The 16930-nt window shown below is 38.4% G+C and overlaps 1 protein-coding gene across 1 annotated transcript; it reads right to left on the bottom strand.

The window, feature by feature from the left end:
- Positions 1-536: 536 nt before the first annotated feature.
- HSP90B1 (heat shock protein 90 beta family member 1) lies at positions 537-16897 on the bottom strand. Its single transcript, XM_006205891.4, has 18 exons — positions 16684-16897; positions 15632-15734; positions 14791-14932; positions 14131-14247; positions 12775-13106; positions 8781-8892; positions 8450-8569; positions 7530-7646; positions 5870-6007; positions 5708-5785; positions 5520-5585; positions 4784-5053; positions 4256-4501; positions 3611-3747; positions 1938-2016; positions 1691-1846; positions 1311-1433; positions 537-833 (listed from the first exon to the last, which is right to left on the bottom strand). The coding sequence occupies exons 1-18, from the start codon at positions 16730-16732 to the stop codon at positions 804-806; spliced, it is 2415 nt and encodes an 804-aa protein (XP_006205953.1). The 5' UTR covers positions 16733-16897; the 3' UTR covers positions 537-803.
- Between the last annotated feature and the right edge of the window lie 33 nt (positions 16898-16930).

The following is a 16930-nucleotide window of genomic DNA, read 5'->3' on the forward strand; positions in this document are numbered from 1 at the left end:
AACATCACTGGTAATACTAACCTTGATCACTTGGTTATTAAGGTAGCATCTGCCAGATTTCTCTGCTATAGCCACTGTTTTCCCCTTTCTATACTCTTCTAGAGTCATCAAATCCAGCCTACATTCAAAAAGGAAAGGAGAATTAAGTTCCACCTCCTAGAAGGGGAAGCATCTACAGGTACTATTTGAAATTCTCATGTAAGGAAGAGTATCTCTTCCTTTCATGGGTGATTTTTAAAAATAACTAAAAAAACAAACAAAAACAAACCATTTTTAAGTATGAATTTCTTTTGTAAGGAGGAATATCCAAGACACATGATTTAAAAAAACATATATGTATATGTTTTATTTTATGTCTATATGAGATGGCAGATGTTCACTACTTATTGTGGTAATCATTTCATGTATGCAAGTCAAGTCATTATGCTTCACACCTTGAACAGTGCTGAAGGTCAATTATTACAACAAAACTGGAAGAAAAAAATCAATTATCAGGTAGTTCTAAAATGAATAATGAAGATAGGCAAGACACTGAGTATTTGGGATCTTTTTTATTTTTATACACATGACAAGATTTTACACCAAGAATAGTCAGTTAAATAGTACAAATTTACATTCATGAGGAATGTTAAAAAAAATTCAACTAAAAAACCCACGTCTTCCTGTGACCCGCAATCCCAACGTTTTACAGTGCAGGGGAGAAGGGGGCTGGCAGGGAGCATCCAAAACAAGTCTCTCCCAAAAGAAATGACTTAAATTTCACATTCCTTCTCCACACGGGATCCAAATGGTGACAGTATAATTTACAGTTCATCTTTTTCAGCTGTAGATTTCTGTGAAAACAGAAAAATCAGAAGACATTAAAAACTAGCACAATAAACCTTAGCTCACAGAAGGTTCATGTGCGGAAAAAACAACTGAAATGGGCTCAGCCCGGTTCCATTACTTGAGCTGTAGGCTAGAACCTCACTTTGCTAATCTGCAAAATAACTTAGAACCCACCAAGACCAGTAGCCCCTGAACACAAACAATCAAAAACTTAAAATATCCTCTAACGTACTTATAGTTAGGGCAGAAGCACAAAGAACATGGAAGCATCGTGAGCTAAGGAACATCTGTTTAAAAGCATCTCAAGAATGAATGGCTAAACTAGGAATAAAACACAATTTAAAGAAAAAAGTGATTTGCTCCAGCTTTTGAATTTGATATCATATGCCTATCTCTTGGCAGATTTCTGTAAATCTGACTTCAGTAACAGTCTTAAATTTGCAGGAACTAAAAATGCAAGTCCCATTGGTGGTTTGCTCTACCTCTGCTGTTTCTCGTTCTTCTTCATCCGTTCCTGCATCCACTTCTTCCTCGTCATCTTGCTCTGTGTCTTCTGTGGTGTCCTCTGCTGTTTCTTCAGGTTCTTCTTCGGGTTCTTCTTCCACCTAAGGGCAACATTTATGAGCCCATTAACGCATCAGACGCTTTGGATCTATTTTCACTTTGCTCACTTAAATGTATAAGATCGTATTTAACTTCACTCCTGTTTATCCAGAGCTACAGAGTAAATCCTCTAATTAGAGTTAGCAGTCAAGCTAACAAAGGGAGACAGACCGAAAAAAAGGATGTAAAAGGGAATTTCTCAATTTCTAGCATAGTGTGTGACACTGGGGATTCAAACATTCAATAAATTATTTCAAACCTTTGCATCAGGATCAATGTTTAAGCTGAGACGAAGCATTCTTTCTATTCTATCTCCATACGCTTTAGTGTCTGGTAAAAGGTATCCTGACCGCAGTGTTGCTGTTTCAAACAAAACTACAGCAAGATCCGAAACTGTTTTGTCATCTTCATCTTCCTGAAATGGAAGATGTCACACTTGATTAATATTAAAGAGTCCAAAGTGTTCAAATTAAAAGACAAAGGAGTATGGCTGTGACAGTGCTCACCTTAACTCGTCGAAGCATGTCTCTTATCAGTGGATGTCTGGGGTTAATTTCAAATGTTTTCTTCTGGCTGGCATAATAACTGTTAAGAAGTAAAAATGAACATTAACAAATATACCAAATTTTAAGGTCCATACATTTCCCCTATTCTATTACTAACTTTCATAATTACAGAGAACAATTCTTCAAAAAATTAAGACATGATTATATATTGTTACATCAGGCTTTTGCTTTTAAAGGGAAATGTGCATGGTTAGATGAAGGAGGATAATAAAGAGAAATATTTTATTTACTAATGAATCCCAGGGCCTTTGTTGAGTGGATGAACTGAGTTAATGTCTTGTTTATCCCTCTAAATGTGTTCACTATCTTAACTGCAGCTGTGTCTCCCATAGTTCTGCAACTTCTAGGCAGCCTCTGGGTGCTGCTCAAATCACACCTTCTTTGTGCTGCCTTAACCTATATGGTTGAGAAAAATTGCTTCTTTCCTCTGAGCTCAGTTCCCAATGCATTCTGAGTATACCTTCCTCATCTTTAGCATTCTACCGTCAGTTGTGACTGTTCTCCCTCCTACAGCTACATGCCAAGGACAGAGAGGAGGACCAGCTCTCCCTATTATCTTGATAGACCTGCTATACATGCAGGGCTTAGAGGATTATGACTTACCATCCTGACTAGTCTGAATGTCACAAAGGACAGCAGCAACGTCTACTTTAGAGCACCAGTATACACACATAGTAGGTGCTCAGATGTTTAGAAGGTACCTTCCTATTAATAAATGACTGAAATATATGGACATTACTTTAATGGCCACTATAGTGTCACAGTGGGATATAAGCAGAAACCCATTTTCCACCTGACATTATCATCTAGTCAGAGGACAAGACATGTAAGACAGCATTTCAGCATTTTATTTTATAAATATTACACACTGATGAGTCATGTTCATTATGAAGTATATTACAGATGTATTTTTAAATGGAGTTTTGGGATTGTGGTGATAGAAACTACAATTATGAGAAGAACTCTTAAGCTAGGCCTGGGGGAAAAAAAAGTATGATAATTAGGTAGCTGTACGGAGATATTCCAGGTAGAAGAGAATAAAAGCAACAAAGAAGTCATTTTCAAAGCCATTGCTGTTATATTAAAATATAAACTTGAAAAATATATATATATATATTTTAAATAAAGGGTACTGAAGACCTAGTGTACCTCTAGTACTTGGCCCTCAAGTTCAAATACTTGTTAACTTGAGCATCCTTTACCCTTTACTTCGTGGAGCATACAGGTTGGTGTTGGGAGAGGTAGTTAAAAAGTATTTAACTCATTTGAGAAATATAATTGTCATTACCTTCATCTGTAACTATTATCTAAAAATGTAAAAGAAGTCCAGATACCAAGGCAAGCATACAATCTAATACTTAAAGACAATATGTGTAACAGATTAAGAAAATTTCCATCTGTATATAAACTACTATAAAATAAATCCGAAGTCCAAGACCTTTTCTTTAGCAATCTAACGTAGGAGGAATCCCTTTGTAAACTTGTCTACCTAACATTTGTAGGCAGTGGTGGACACTTGAACCGCATCAGTTCTTTGTACAGAACCTGGCATTATGTAAAGGAGTCTGGACAAGAGCTACCATGCTGGCAGGGACTTTCGCCAGGGTGCTTACTTTGTAGAGATGTCCTTGCCCGTTTGGTATGCTTGAGCTTTCATGATTCTCTCCATGTTGCCAGACCACCCGTACTGGCTGGCGACAAGAGCACACGGAGACTCTGTCAGGCGCTGAGATACCACAGCCTTTTCAATCTTAGAATAAGAAAGCAAAAGTTAGATATATATAAATATCAATTGTTAAGGCCATTAAGTAATTGCACGTCAACTCCTTAAAGACTCCTCACGTAAGAGCATAAACAGGCAGATCATAAAAGTACCTCTCATTCAGATTTCTAGGAAACTGTCATTTAATAATATGATTTTTTCAGTCAGAAAAAAATAAACATCAACTTTTAAAAACATAAAACTTGAATTTAGCCTGTAAAAATTTAAACTATTACAAAAGCAATTAATTAAGTCAAAGAAAACTTTCAGTTAAAAATAATACCCACCTACAGAATAATCACTACTATCCTTTTAATTCATTGTAGTTCATAAACTTGAAGTTTGTCCTCCCAATAATTTAACCACAACATTAAATGTTATTCTGTACAACTTTTAATGGTTACAAAAGTAACCAGTTGTAAAGCTTAATTTGCTGACAAACAATTTTTTAAAATGTAGATGCTAAAATTTTCATTACTTCTAATTTCTGGAGTACCTTGTCCTTGAGGGCTTTATCTTTCATCCAATTGAGAAGAGGCTCAAATTCTTTCTCAATTGCTTCACGACTCTCCTTACTTTTCTCACTTTCATCAAACTTCACTCCTTCCTTGGCAACATTCTGGAACCTCTTCCCATCAAACTCAGGAAGAGCCTGAATGCAGTATTCGTCCACAGGTTCTGTGAGATAAATCACTTCATAGCCCTTTTTCAGAAGTCGCTCAACAAATGGAGAAGATTCAGCCTACAAAATTAAGAGAAGTACAAAAATTTCCAAGCCGGCCTTGGCATACCTGTTCTTCCTAGTAGGGGTGTGGGTGTTGGGGTGTGTGTGTACACTAGCAACCCCATTTTACAAGTGGAGAATTAGGAGTTGCAGAGAATACAAATGACTTTTTTCCTGCCAGTGACTGACTAGGCCTCAACTACTTCAACTTATAATTACAATTAAGTTTTCCTTTTTTCCCCTCAAGAGCTGGCCATAAATCCCCAGCTGCATACCAGAACTAGGTCAAGTTCACCTCACCTCTTTTCTGCTGGACCCAGCCATGAAGTAGATTTTGTCCTGCTTCTCCTTCATTCTTTCCACGTATTGGTCTAGACTAGTAATATCACTTGGATGATGAGAAGACTGGAATCTGAGAAGTTTAGCAAGACGTGTCCGATTTGAGTGGTCTTCAATCACACCAAGCTTGATGTTTGTACCAAATTCTTTCCAAAAAGTATCATTGTATTTCTCATCAGCAATCTTCTTGATCATGTCCAGAGTTTTACGGACAAGCTTCTTTCTAATCACCTAATAAAATTAAAGAATAACTGATTAGAGAACTTTATCTCAAACTTCTGAGAACCTACAATGTGTAAGGTAGCAAGGGAGCAATAGTGAAAGATATGAAGATGTTGGCATTTACTAAGGGGTAGGAACAGTGAGCATTCCTGTATGAGACTGAGCAGAAACTTAAGTTGTCAGTGGAAACAGTCACAAGATTGCTTTAATGTTTATCTTCTAACTTTAGATCAGGTAGTGGGTATATGGGTGTTCACCACACAAATTCTTTCAACTTTTCTGTATGTTCAAAAATTTTTATTATAAAGTGTTGTAAAAAGAATCAGATTCTAAGGATTTGATCATTCCAGAGTAAAATTAAGTTTTTCATTAGAAGAGCCAAGGACTAGTCTCAAAACCTGGTGACTCCACTAATGCAGCCTGTCCTCTGAAGCCCAATCAAAAAGCAAAGTGGCCAGTCTCTTCCCAGACTCACCTTAAGCAGTTTATGTTGCTGAAGAGTCTCACGGGAAACATTCAAGGGGAGATCATCTGAGTCCACCTTCAGATGGCAAAAGACAGTTCAGTGAGCAATAGAAACTAGGGAAAAACAAAACTAACCAATCAAATAAATCAAAAGATCCCTTCCAGACCGCCCCCCACCAATAATCTCCAGATACTTACAACACCCTTGACAAAATTAAGGTACTTGGGCATCATATCGTGGAAGTCGTCTGTGATGAACACTCGGCGCACATATAGCTAGGAGACCAAAAAAGAAAAGGTTACTTTCTAGAAATTTTACTTTCAAATTTTAAACTCAATTTATATTATTTAAAACCTCACCTTAATGTAATCGCTCTTCTTGGATCCATATTCATCAAACAGACCACGTGGAGCTGATGTAGGTACGAATAAAATTGATTTGAAGGTAACTTCTCCTTCAGCAGTAAAGTGGATATATGCCATGGGGTCATCACTTTCCTAGAAAGTTGTTACCTTAGTCATTAACAAGACACAGGAGGAAGGCAATGCAAAGGCTAAGCAGTTTATCCCTTGGTACACATTCAGTTTAACATTTAACTAACAAAAAAGCTGCCTTACCAAAAAGGGGGAGAGGGGGAGAATGACTGGTTGCACTTCTGACTTTTCTAACTGGCTGACCATGGTTGTTTTGATGATGACTGTCAATAATATTATTCTACTTCCTAAACTTGAGGAAGAATGGATGATTCTAGGTTCCACACATGTGAGAGAGCAAGACAGAAAAACCACCGTCCTGTCCAAATGACAAAATAATATACAACACCCCCTGAGTGTATTGTTCAACCAAAAAAGTACTCAGGAACAGACTTCTTCCATGAAATTTGGACTGCAGCAGTGGATAAAAAGAGGTATGTTAAGTAAACAGCTACAAAGCATAAGGACAGAAATTTCTGCAATAGCCATTACTGTATCCACATGTGGCTCCTGAGCACGTGAGATGTAGCTAGTCCACCTGAAATGTGCTTGTGAATGTAAAATACACACCAGACTCTGAAGACACAGTACAAAAACAAACACCCAACCAAATAATGAAAACAAAAAGAAAACAACTCTATTAATTTTTTATACTGGTTACATGTGGAAACAATACTATTGGGTATGCTGGGTTAAATAAAACATTATTAAAAGCTGTTTGAACTTTAAAAAAAAATGTGGCTTCAAAAAGACTTAAAATCATACATTGTCCTCACTATATTTCTAATATAGCTGCCCTAGATGAAAGTACCTTTTATATACACTAGGACTTCAGAGTTCATATGTATGAAAGTAGAGGCAGAACTAAGGGAAAGTTTTTAGAGGTAAAGCTTAAAAGATGGCTGGATGTTCATGTAAGGAAAATAAAGGTGGTTAAGTAACAAATCAACATATGGAATAAAGAGTAAAGAACATACAATCAAAAAATATTAAGTTTCATTTAGCCACGCTATGTCCATTAAACTGTTCTATTTTGTACAAAATGCTGTTTGGGAAAATATTAACTTCAAACAATTTAGTCAATGCTAGTTTTGGATCCTAAGAGTTACAAGAGAGCAGTAAAAGAAGGAAAAAAATCCAGGCAAGGAAACAGATTAAGTAATTATTCCTAAGCATATGACCTCAAAATAGACGTTTGATGTTGTAAACAAACTCTTTAAGATTGTATTAAAAGCCACTCAATAACCTGGCTATTATAATAAAGAATAATCATCATTCATAATGATAACTTTATGTCTTACAGGTCCTGTAGTGGAAATCAAGCATCTACCTATGTAGGTAGTTCTTAATCTTTTTTTGTAGCACAGACCCCTATGCGATCTGGTGAAGCCTACAGATTCCTTCTCAGAACAAAATTTTTTTATCCATACTATAAAATATACAGGGTTAAAAAGAAAACCAGTTGTGTTGAAATAGTTATAAAACTTTTTAAACATATTTGACTTAATAATGTTTCATGGTCATATTATTCTAAAGTAATATTTACCTTTGAAAATGATTTGTAGAAAGCTTTGTATTCATCATCCTCTACTTCTTTTGATGGTCTCTGCCATATTGGTTTGATATCATTCATAAGTTCCCAGTCCCAGACAGTTTTTTCAACCTGAAGTTACAGTATTTATTTAGTCTTTCCTAGCAGTTATACTGGTGGTATCAATACTTATACTAGTGGTAACCATAGCTTTAGAATATTTCAAAATAAATTAATATATGAAGTGCCAAACGGAACTTCTATTGTAGTATGATTCCTGCCAATTGGATCAAAAATTTTCAAAATAGTACCTCTCGCAACACTTAAGACTGATATTTAATACAATAAAGGCAAATGGTCATCATTATAATGGATAAAAATCCAATTAAGGTTTTTTCAAGTTATTTTTTAACTAGCTAAAATGTTATTTCTTGAAAATACCTGCTGAGGTTAGAAGGATACACATATTATATATTCCTATTTCATGACTTACAGAAATCCAACATCTTATAATAAATAATCCTCAAAACCCACCACCATTCCTTCTATCTTCTCTGCTACCTAAGCAGGCCAGAGAACTAATTTTATATTAATACTTATATGACAAAAGAAAATGCAAAAAGCTTTTTAAGATTTTAAAATTCAAAACGTATCATAAGCTACCAGTCTTGGGTAATATATAGAAGTCAGAAAACTGTTCATAAAAACGACCTGCATTTTCTACTTAAAACTTTAGAGAGAAAACACACACACGGACACACACACACAGAGTCCTTCGTTTTAAAAAGTTGGGCCTACGGACTGGACTCACTACTTAAAAAAAGACCACTAAGGACTGAAGCTTACCTCGAATACTCGATGCATATACTTGGGTTTTCTGTTTTCTCTAACAAATCCTAAATAATATTTTAAGTAGGAAAATGAACCAGACTTACTTTTTTAGTTTTCGGTTTCTTTTCTTCTTCTTCTTCTTCTACTGCAGCTTCATCATCTGATTCTTCTTTTTCTTCCTTTGCTGCTTCTTCTTCTTCCATGGGTTCCTCCACAGTTTCAGTCTATTAAAGTAGAATTATGGTTAAATTCATTTAATAATGCTGATTTCATCTATAGAATATGAAACAAAATTACAGCTCAAAAAGTTGGTCCTCAGTAAGAAAACTCTGAGAGTATCCTGTACTGAAAGAACCACATTTAACCTTGATTCTTTGAGTGTTAAGTACTTAAATATATGCCAAAGTAATATTTATTTTATTCATATAGTTTTACCTTGCTGCTCCATACATAAATAGGAAAGTTTATGAACTGTGAATATTTTTTCACGAGATTTTTAATTGTGTCCAATTCAAGGTAATCAGATGCTTCTTCTTTTAAAACAAGGCTGTAAGGAAAATAAGACGTTTAGAGAGACATGGTTTAAAAGATCTGATTGTAAATTTGTCTAAATACCTACATGACACTAATAGCAGTTCTGTGTATAACCCACAATGTCCCCATTTTTCATATGAAGAACTCATTACCAGTAAAGGTTTGTGAGCTAAATATACCAAATATGAGTATGGTGAAAGGAAGAATCTTCCTTGCACTTCAAGGGGAAAGTAACTTCAGTTCCAAGTAGAAAATGAAAATGTTCCCAACATTCTGAATGTGTTGTTTTGTTTTTTTTTTTTCATTTGAAGAACTGAAATCTTAAGATAGCTCAAGGTGGGAAATCACTAAAATATTGTGGAGAAAAGTGGAATCATATGTACTCTGATACCTACTCTAGAAATCAAATGATTATTGTAGACAGCTAACCCCTAAAAAAAAAATGTACCTTAAAAAAAGATAGAAAATTAATCTGAACTATTGTTTATATCCACATTATCCAAAACAGCAGTCACTAGTCACTTGTGACTTCAGATAAAAGTCAAAGTCAGTTCTTTGGTTGCACTGTCACATTCCAAGTCGACAGTCACATGTGGCTAGTGGCTGCCAGATTGGACAGAGCAGCAGTAGAACATTTCTACCAGAGTGAGTTCTCCTGGACAGCACTGGCTTAGATAACTACAATACCAAAATCACAACATAGCTCATATCTTGATGTTTTTGCTCCCAGTAAATATGGGGAATGTTGTATCCATGGTTCCCTCCCTGCCTCAAAAAGCTTATAGTTCAACAGCACTTGCCAACGAGTAGATAGTACATGATGACACAGCCTACTGAGGTGACTAAAATCGCTGGTCTTGGTGCATACATATTAGTGGTCCAGGGTTGGTGGATTTGGTGGAGACTTGTGTCAGTTTTGGATGCAAATTGAAGCTGATGGTTAGACATCTTAGAGGTGTTTAAGAGGCAATTAGACACATGAGCACAGAGCCCAGCAGAAATCTAGACCAGGGGTTGGCAAACTCTGGCTAGCACCCATAAGAAATTTTATTGGGATACAACCTCATCATATATTGTCTACAGCTGCTTTCAAGGTAGATTAGGAGTTGTGACATCTGACAGATCTACAAGCTTAAACCATTTACTAGCTGGCCCTTTAAGAAAAAGTGTGCTAACTCCTGGTCTAGACTAAGAATATACATTAGAGAACCCTGAGGAGGAGCTGGAACCTGAATCCATGACCATGGTTAAGACTGTGCAAGGAACACATGATAAAGAGAAAGGGCTGAAACTCAACTTCTGAAGAAAGAAAACATCAATATTTAAGAAATAGGCAAAGAAAATAAAAAAAAGATATGCAGGGTCACAGAAGCTAGGTACTGAGTGGATTGTTTTAAGGAGTGAGCAGTAGAAAGCAAACTGTAGAAAATACAAAAGGAAAACTATGAAAAAAGGAGAATCTATTGCTGGGAGCAATGCCAATTAAAATAAATCTGAATCCACTGGATTTAGCAACTAGGATTACTGGTAACTTATTTCATGGAAAGGCAGTAGATAAAGTCAAAATACAGTGGGCTAAGGTGTGAACAGAAGGTGAAGTAACAGCAAAGGCAAGTGTGCTTTTTTGAGAGGCTCAACTGTAGAGGGGAGAGAAAATGAGTGTGTGCCTGACAGTAGAAGCAGGCATGGCATACCTGCCTCTCCTCCCAGACAGACTCCAACACATTACACTTCGATGGGAAAGAGGAAAGGTACTCAGGAAAGGCTGACTTGAAAAGATGCAGTTGGAATTAATTTATGCTTAGTCTCTGAGGAGACAGCATGAGAGACAACAGATGAGAAGCAGAGACTAGCTGTAGAGAGAATTGTGAACACTCCCTCATGGTATTAGGAGGAACAGAAGCAATTTTATCACATAGCATTTACAGGATGCTAATTTCATCATCTCACTTAATCCTCACAAAAATCTCTCAGATGGGTACAGTGGTGGCTAATTTAGGAGAACAAATAGAAGAAGCAGGTAGGAAACTGAATTGCCTGATGGCTTCTACTTTATTGGACAAATATAAGATGAAGTCTTATGTATGTAGGGCAAGATCCGGACCGTGTCATTTCCTTGCCTTCCCGCTCCTTTTCCCTTTAGCCACTCCAGACTTGCAGTTCCTCAACTGGGCCTCTTGCCTCTGGAACTTCCAACATGCCACGCTGGCTGCCTAGAATATCTGAACCTAACTTATCACCATTTCAGAAAGACCTAACAAGGGAAGTGGCCCCTAGCTTTCTTTCTGGCATTTGCCACTCTGCAACTATTTCATGTTTTTCTTCCTTAGTAGAATGAGCCATGTGAAAGCAGGGATAGCACCTGTCTTATTCTCCACCGCCTAAACCCTAGCAGGTAAGAGGCACGCAAACGACTATCTGGTGAGTGAATGGTGGCCAAAAAGGGCTTGCAGAAAAAATGCAATTTTGCCCAAAGAAAGGAGAACCTGTTGTAAGGTTTCACTGAGGGATCCACGCTACTGCATTAAACCATCCTGATGACCCTTACTCATTCACACAAACATCTGCCAGTCAAGCGTTAGGCTACAGGAATGGAGTAGTCAACAAAGTGTCTGCTCTCGTGGAGCTTACATCTAGATACCTCAACCTGTCTCTTAGCAACCTAAGACATCAGCACCTCCTGGGACATCGTTTTTTCTCTCTTTTTAGTTAAGGTGTGATTTACCTGTATTCTTTTACCACCTAACACAGAGGGCACTAGGGTATAACTATTAGTGATGCCTGCTAAAGAGGTCAGGAGATGTGAATGTTAACAACAAAGGTAGAGAAAGGTAAATCTGGAACAGTAAATTAGTGAAAGTACTAAAATGCAGTTATCTAATTAGTTTTCATTAAAGGAACATCTGTGACAATGTAGGCAAGAAATGTCTTCTGAGATGAAAATTGGTCAAAATGATATATATGCTTGTTTTCTACTTGAATATTTAAAAATCCTTAATGTTGAGAAAATTTTAAACAAAATTAAGAAAAATATTGAGGCTGTAGGCACACTTTCACTTGGCAGAACTGGGAAACCGACTTCTAAATTAGAATTTCCTCATCTCTAAGATGGGGGGGGGGGGTGGCCACGGAGGAGAAGCAGAAAGCCGCCCTGTCGCCCTGTCCACTTCATACTTCACAGTGCTATAAGCACCAGGAGATACTGGGCCTAAGATCCACCTATCTACACCAACAAGTTACTGGCTTAAAACGAATTCCATTTCAAATTCAGTAACTTATAACTATCCTTCAATGAGACATTTTCTTCCAAAAAACTTTTGTAACTTTGAGTCCTTTTATCTGTACCTGATCTCTCCAAGCTGCCCCCAACCCTGGTTACTATCTTGATTATATTCAACAGTTACCCAGAGTCTCTTCTTATCCAGTCCTGCCATGCTCCACACCACTTTCAGAAAATCTTAGAAAAGTTAATTAAAAATTCTGGCAGTAACTGCCACCATCTGAAAGGAATTCCTTTCACCCTGTAAACATGCTGTGCCTCCATGCCTTTATCCATGATACTTCACAGACTGACACTACGTTTCTAAGTCTTGCTTACCTGGAAAACCTGGACCAAGCCACCTCTCTGTGAGGCCTTCAATTTGCCCTCTCCCTGGAAGAGCCAACCCTTCCTACTTTACGCCCTCCCTGGATAGCAGTCATCATAATTCTGGGTCTGGTCCTCTGAATATTTCTTCAGGTAATGAGAATTGTTCAATTTCCTCATTTTACAGGCAAAGAAATTAAGGCCCAGGATAAGCAGTTCGCGCAGAGTCAGAACTGGAGAGTCAAGATTCTCACTACAACTATTAATTCTCATTAGGAATCATTCTCATTAGGAATTAGTAATACTCACGTAATTGTCGTTCCCCGTCCTAGAGTGTTTCCTCTGGGGTCAGCAATTACAGAAAATTCATTGGAGTCGGACTCCCAGATGTGCTGGGTGTCGTTGTTGTGTTTCGATGTGACAATAACCTTATCTGCTACAAGGAAGGCAGAATAGAAACCGACACCAAACTGGCCAATCAATTCCGAAGTTGACTGGCCATCTTCTTGTGCCTCAGTCATTTTGTTTAAAAACTCGCTTGTCCCAGATTTGGCTATGGTACCAAGGTTCTTAACCAACTCTTCCCGGGTCATTCCTACACCAGTGTCTGTGACATGGAGCAGGTTCTTCTCCTTGTCACACTAAAACCAAGATAAGAACAAGATAGTTATGCTTAATACTCACGGTATGTAAAGTAAATATGAAAAAATAAATACTGGTTGAGAAACTACTAAGCTTTGGGTCACATCAATTCCAAAACAGAAAACAAAACTGAGTTCTTTTCCTCCATACAGTATGTTATGGCCTTTTCAGAAAGTGCACATCTAAAGTACAAGCATCTTTCTTTATAGAGAATGATTTTTAAGTTCAGTGTATTTGATCAAGTATCAACATAAAGAGGACAGATACTGGTCTAAAAGTCGAAGAGCAGAGATACACCGAAACAAAACAATACAAGTTATTTACCAAAAAAAAAAAAAATTAAAGAAAAATAAAATTTTATGTTTTGCCTATATCTTTGAAAATAAAAGGATTCAAAACTTGAATGACTTCTGTCTTTGGAATCTGTGATCAATGTTCATTCACTAAATACTCCCTGCCCTCTGCCTTCCAGAAATACAGAAGGCACGTACTTCCTCCACTTACGGTTGGGTAAGGCCATGTCACTAGTTGCAAGGAGTCGGGAGTGTGGCTTTCAGGCTGGAGCCTTTAATTGATGTGAGACCCTCCAAGCTTTCTCTGCACCATGGCAACCAGCTACACTCCAGATGGCGGCTGCTCAATCAGCCTGTGTCCTAGAGTGAGGATGATGCAAACCAAAGGCCACAGGCAGCCTGTGATTAATGATTTAAGCCAGGGGTTGGCAAACTTTTTATGGAAAAGGGCCAGAGAATATTTTAGGCTTTACAGGCCATACGGTCTCTCTCAAAATCTGTCACAGATAATACACAAACAGGCATGGCTATGTTCCAATAAAACTTTATTTATAAAATCAGGCAGCAGGTTGGATTTGACCCCAGGCCATACTCTGCTGACCACTGATTTAAGTCCCTAACACTTGGGAATTAATTGTTACTGCCCCATAACCTAGCCTATCTTGACTGATATGGATTCTCTATCTCTAAGGAGTATTTCTACTTTAAAAGAAAATTGTTCTAAGCTTACCTTAATTTTGACTGTTAATTCCTCATTTCCAGCAAGAGCATTTTCATCAGTCAGTGATATCAGCCTTATCTTATCTAAAGCGTCAGAAGCATTTGAAATCAGTTCTCTCAGGAAAATCTAAATGGAAGCCAGATTTAATACACACTTAGATTAACCTCAAGATACATGAGACATAAAATTTAACGTCAAACTTACTTTATTTATCCTCTGTACTCTGAAAAAGCACTCTTTAAGAACTAGACTTCTTATGGTACAGAGGTGGCTTTATTCTCTTGGTAAAAGGAGGTACAGCTCTTTACACAAAGCAACTATAAGGGACACCTGCACTGGTAAGAGCAGTAACGTTCTACTTTCCTCCTAGTGATGTATATGTTTGCAATATGTGAGCCTTAGTTTGTGACTGCCCTTGAGACTCACAACTATTAGCAGGCCATTAACATAATTAGAGGGTAAAGGGAAAAAGAAAATAGGGGAAATATCATCCTCCACCCCCATCAAAGCACACACAAATAGGTATCTAGTAGCCATTCTTGCACATAAAGTTTTTAAACTTCACCAACTACTTGTCTGGAATTACTGTCTAAGCACATTTACTATGAAAGTAAACAAGTATGCTAGCATACAGAAGCAAAATAACAGTATGATAATCATGATGCTTACCTCTTTGTTTTTATACAATGAATTGATGATAAGTTTCATCATTCTGTTAACTTCAGCTTGGAAGGCAAACTTTTCTGATTTCTCTCTAAGTTCTCTTATTTGGGATGCATTTAATCCATCCAACTGAATAGCTTCTTCCTCTCTAAGGAAATAAATTTGATAAACTAATATGCATTGCTTAGTTCCCTCCAAAAATACAAATCTGTGATGGGACCACCGTGGTTTCTTAAGGGTTAATGGGTAAAATGGAAACCTTAATAAAATATTACTAGTCTACCATCTCATTATTATTTTACCACAGTAGCAGGTTACCTTTAACACCAAGCTGGAAATACTCTGTGCTTAAAATTGTCAGAAAAATGAACCCAATCTCCCCCTACTAAAAAACCAAAGTCACCCTTATGTTCCCTCACATGGGGCTGTCCCTCTGCCTGGTAAACTCTGGCTTCCACAAGTCTACAAAATTTAATGTCCTAAGAGGCCGAATGAAAACACTGCTCAACTGACAAAAATCTTTTAAAAAATTATTACACTTACAGAGTATAAAACCAACTGAAAGTCTTTTCTAAGGTCTTAGAAAGGCTCTAGTGCTAATATTCTGAAATCCAGTTATCAAAACAGTTTTCAAAGGAATTCATTCCATTTTGACCAGCCATTCTTACAAGCAAATTAGGAGATCTATGTGTGCACACACTTGTTACACCTAATGTTTTCTCTGTTTTACATATTTCAGTTTGGAGGCTTAAACATCATCTGCACCTCTGAAGAAGAGATACAAAAGAAGCTACGGTATTCCAGGGTTCCCAAGGGCTTATGTGTATAGTTTCAGAAGAACACAAACCTCTGTACTACTTCATCATCTGTCCTGGAGCCTTCTCTACTTTTACCCAAATCTTCTTCCACTGTACCATCCACATCGACTTCATCCTCAGCTCGGACTGACCCTGAAGGAAGGTTTAACGTCAGAAAACTCTTAAACATCGTTGCTTCATGTACTTCTCAGAAGAAACATGATCAAAGAGGTCAAGGGTAGGGGTTGCAAAATTCAGTCGGTAAATATGAGAGGTGGGGAAAGAAGAAAGCACCCACTGGTTTAAATATCCATGTAAACCCATGTCAGCATATTTCTTATCTAAGTTCAGATACTTAAGTCCCCCAATAGATTCTGAAATACCGAGGCAGCCATCACTTCTAAGGAGATGGCGCTGGGACCCTTCAAAAACTGTTCAGATTTGATACCAGGCCCCTTCTATATTCACACGTGTTGCGCGCAGGCCTCCAAACTGATCATGCCAAAACTGAGGCCTTCAATATCACAGGGCAGAATACAAATAGGATTCGTGCAACCTCTAGAGAGAGGAACTGAAATTGGGCCCAGGGGCCTGAGAAAGGGAAGAGACGTTAAGAGATTTGAAGACGTTAAGAAGCTCGAGTAAAAAGTGAGTCGAACACGCTGACACCGCTGGCCCTCTGCCCCAGGGCCCCATGCTGCACAGCCCGGCACCTAAGAAAGGAAACTCGCGTTGGCTAGGAATCGGAAGCCTGGGGGCGGGGGTCCCCAAACTCAGATGGCCAAAGGTTGCCGCATCTGACAAAAGTTTTCCGGAAGCGGTATCTCAATGCGGGGGCCGCGAGACCGAGGAGGAGGTTGAGACCTGTAGGAGCGGATACTAGGAGATATGTAAGGGATTTAAACGATTCCGTTCTCCTTTCCTCTTTTTAGAGGAACGATAGAGTAATCGAAATCCCCTGAACCTCTTTCGAGGAAAATCGATGATCACCCTGTCGTCCCAGCGCAGGCCGTTACTCTCTCCCAGGCTCAACGTCCCCAGAACCTTCGAGAAGAGGCCGCGTTTGAGGAGGGAGGGTGTCCGCTCCTCCAGGATCACTCACCGAAGGTCAGCAAAACGCAGCAGAGGCCCAGCACCCACAGGGCCTTCATGTCGCGCGGCGGTGAGAGTCTCAAGTCCCTTCTGTTCGCAGGAGCCGCCTCCACCCTCCCACCACTGAGCTCAGATCCTCACACCTCAGGCCGTGCGATCCGCCCACTACCCGCAAGCAGGTCCGGCGGCTTTTCACCCCCACTTCTCGAGGGCGGGGGACGGGAAACACGAACCCACCAATCGTGCCGCACCACGCA

The sequence above is a fragment of the Vicugna pacos genome, chromosome 12, assembly GCF_048564905.1.
Source record: "Vicugna pacos chromosome 12, VicPac4, whole genome shotgun sequence".
NCBI classification, from domain to species: Eukaryota; Metazoa; Chordata; class Mammalia; order Artiodactyla; family Camelidae; genus Vicugna; species Vicugna pacos.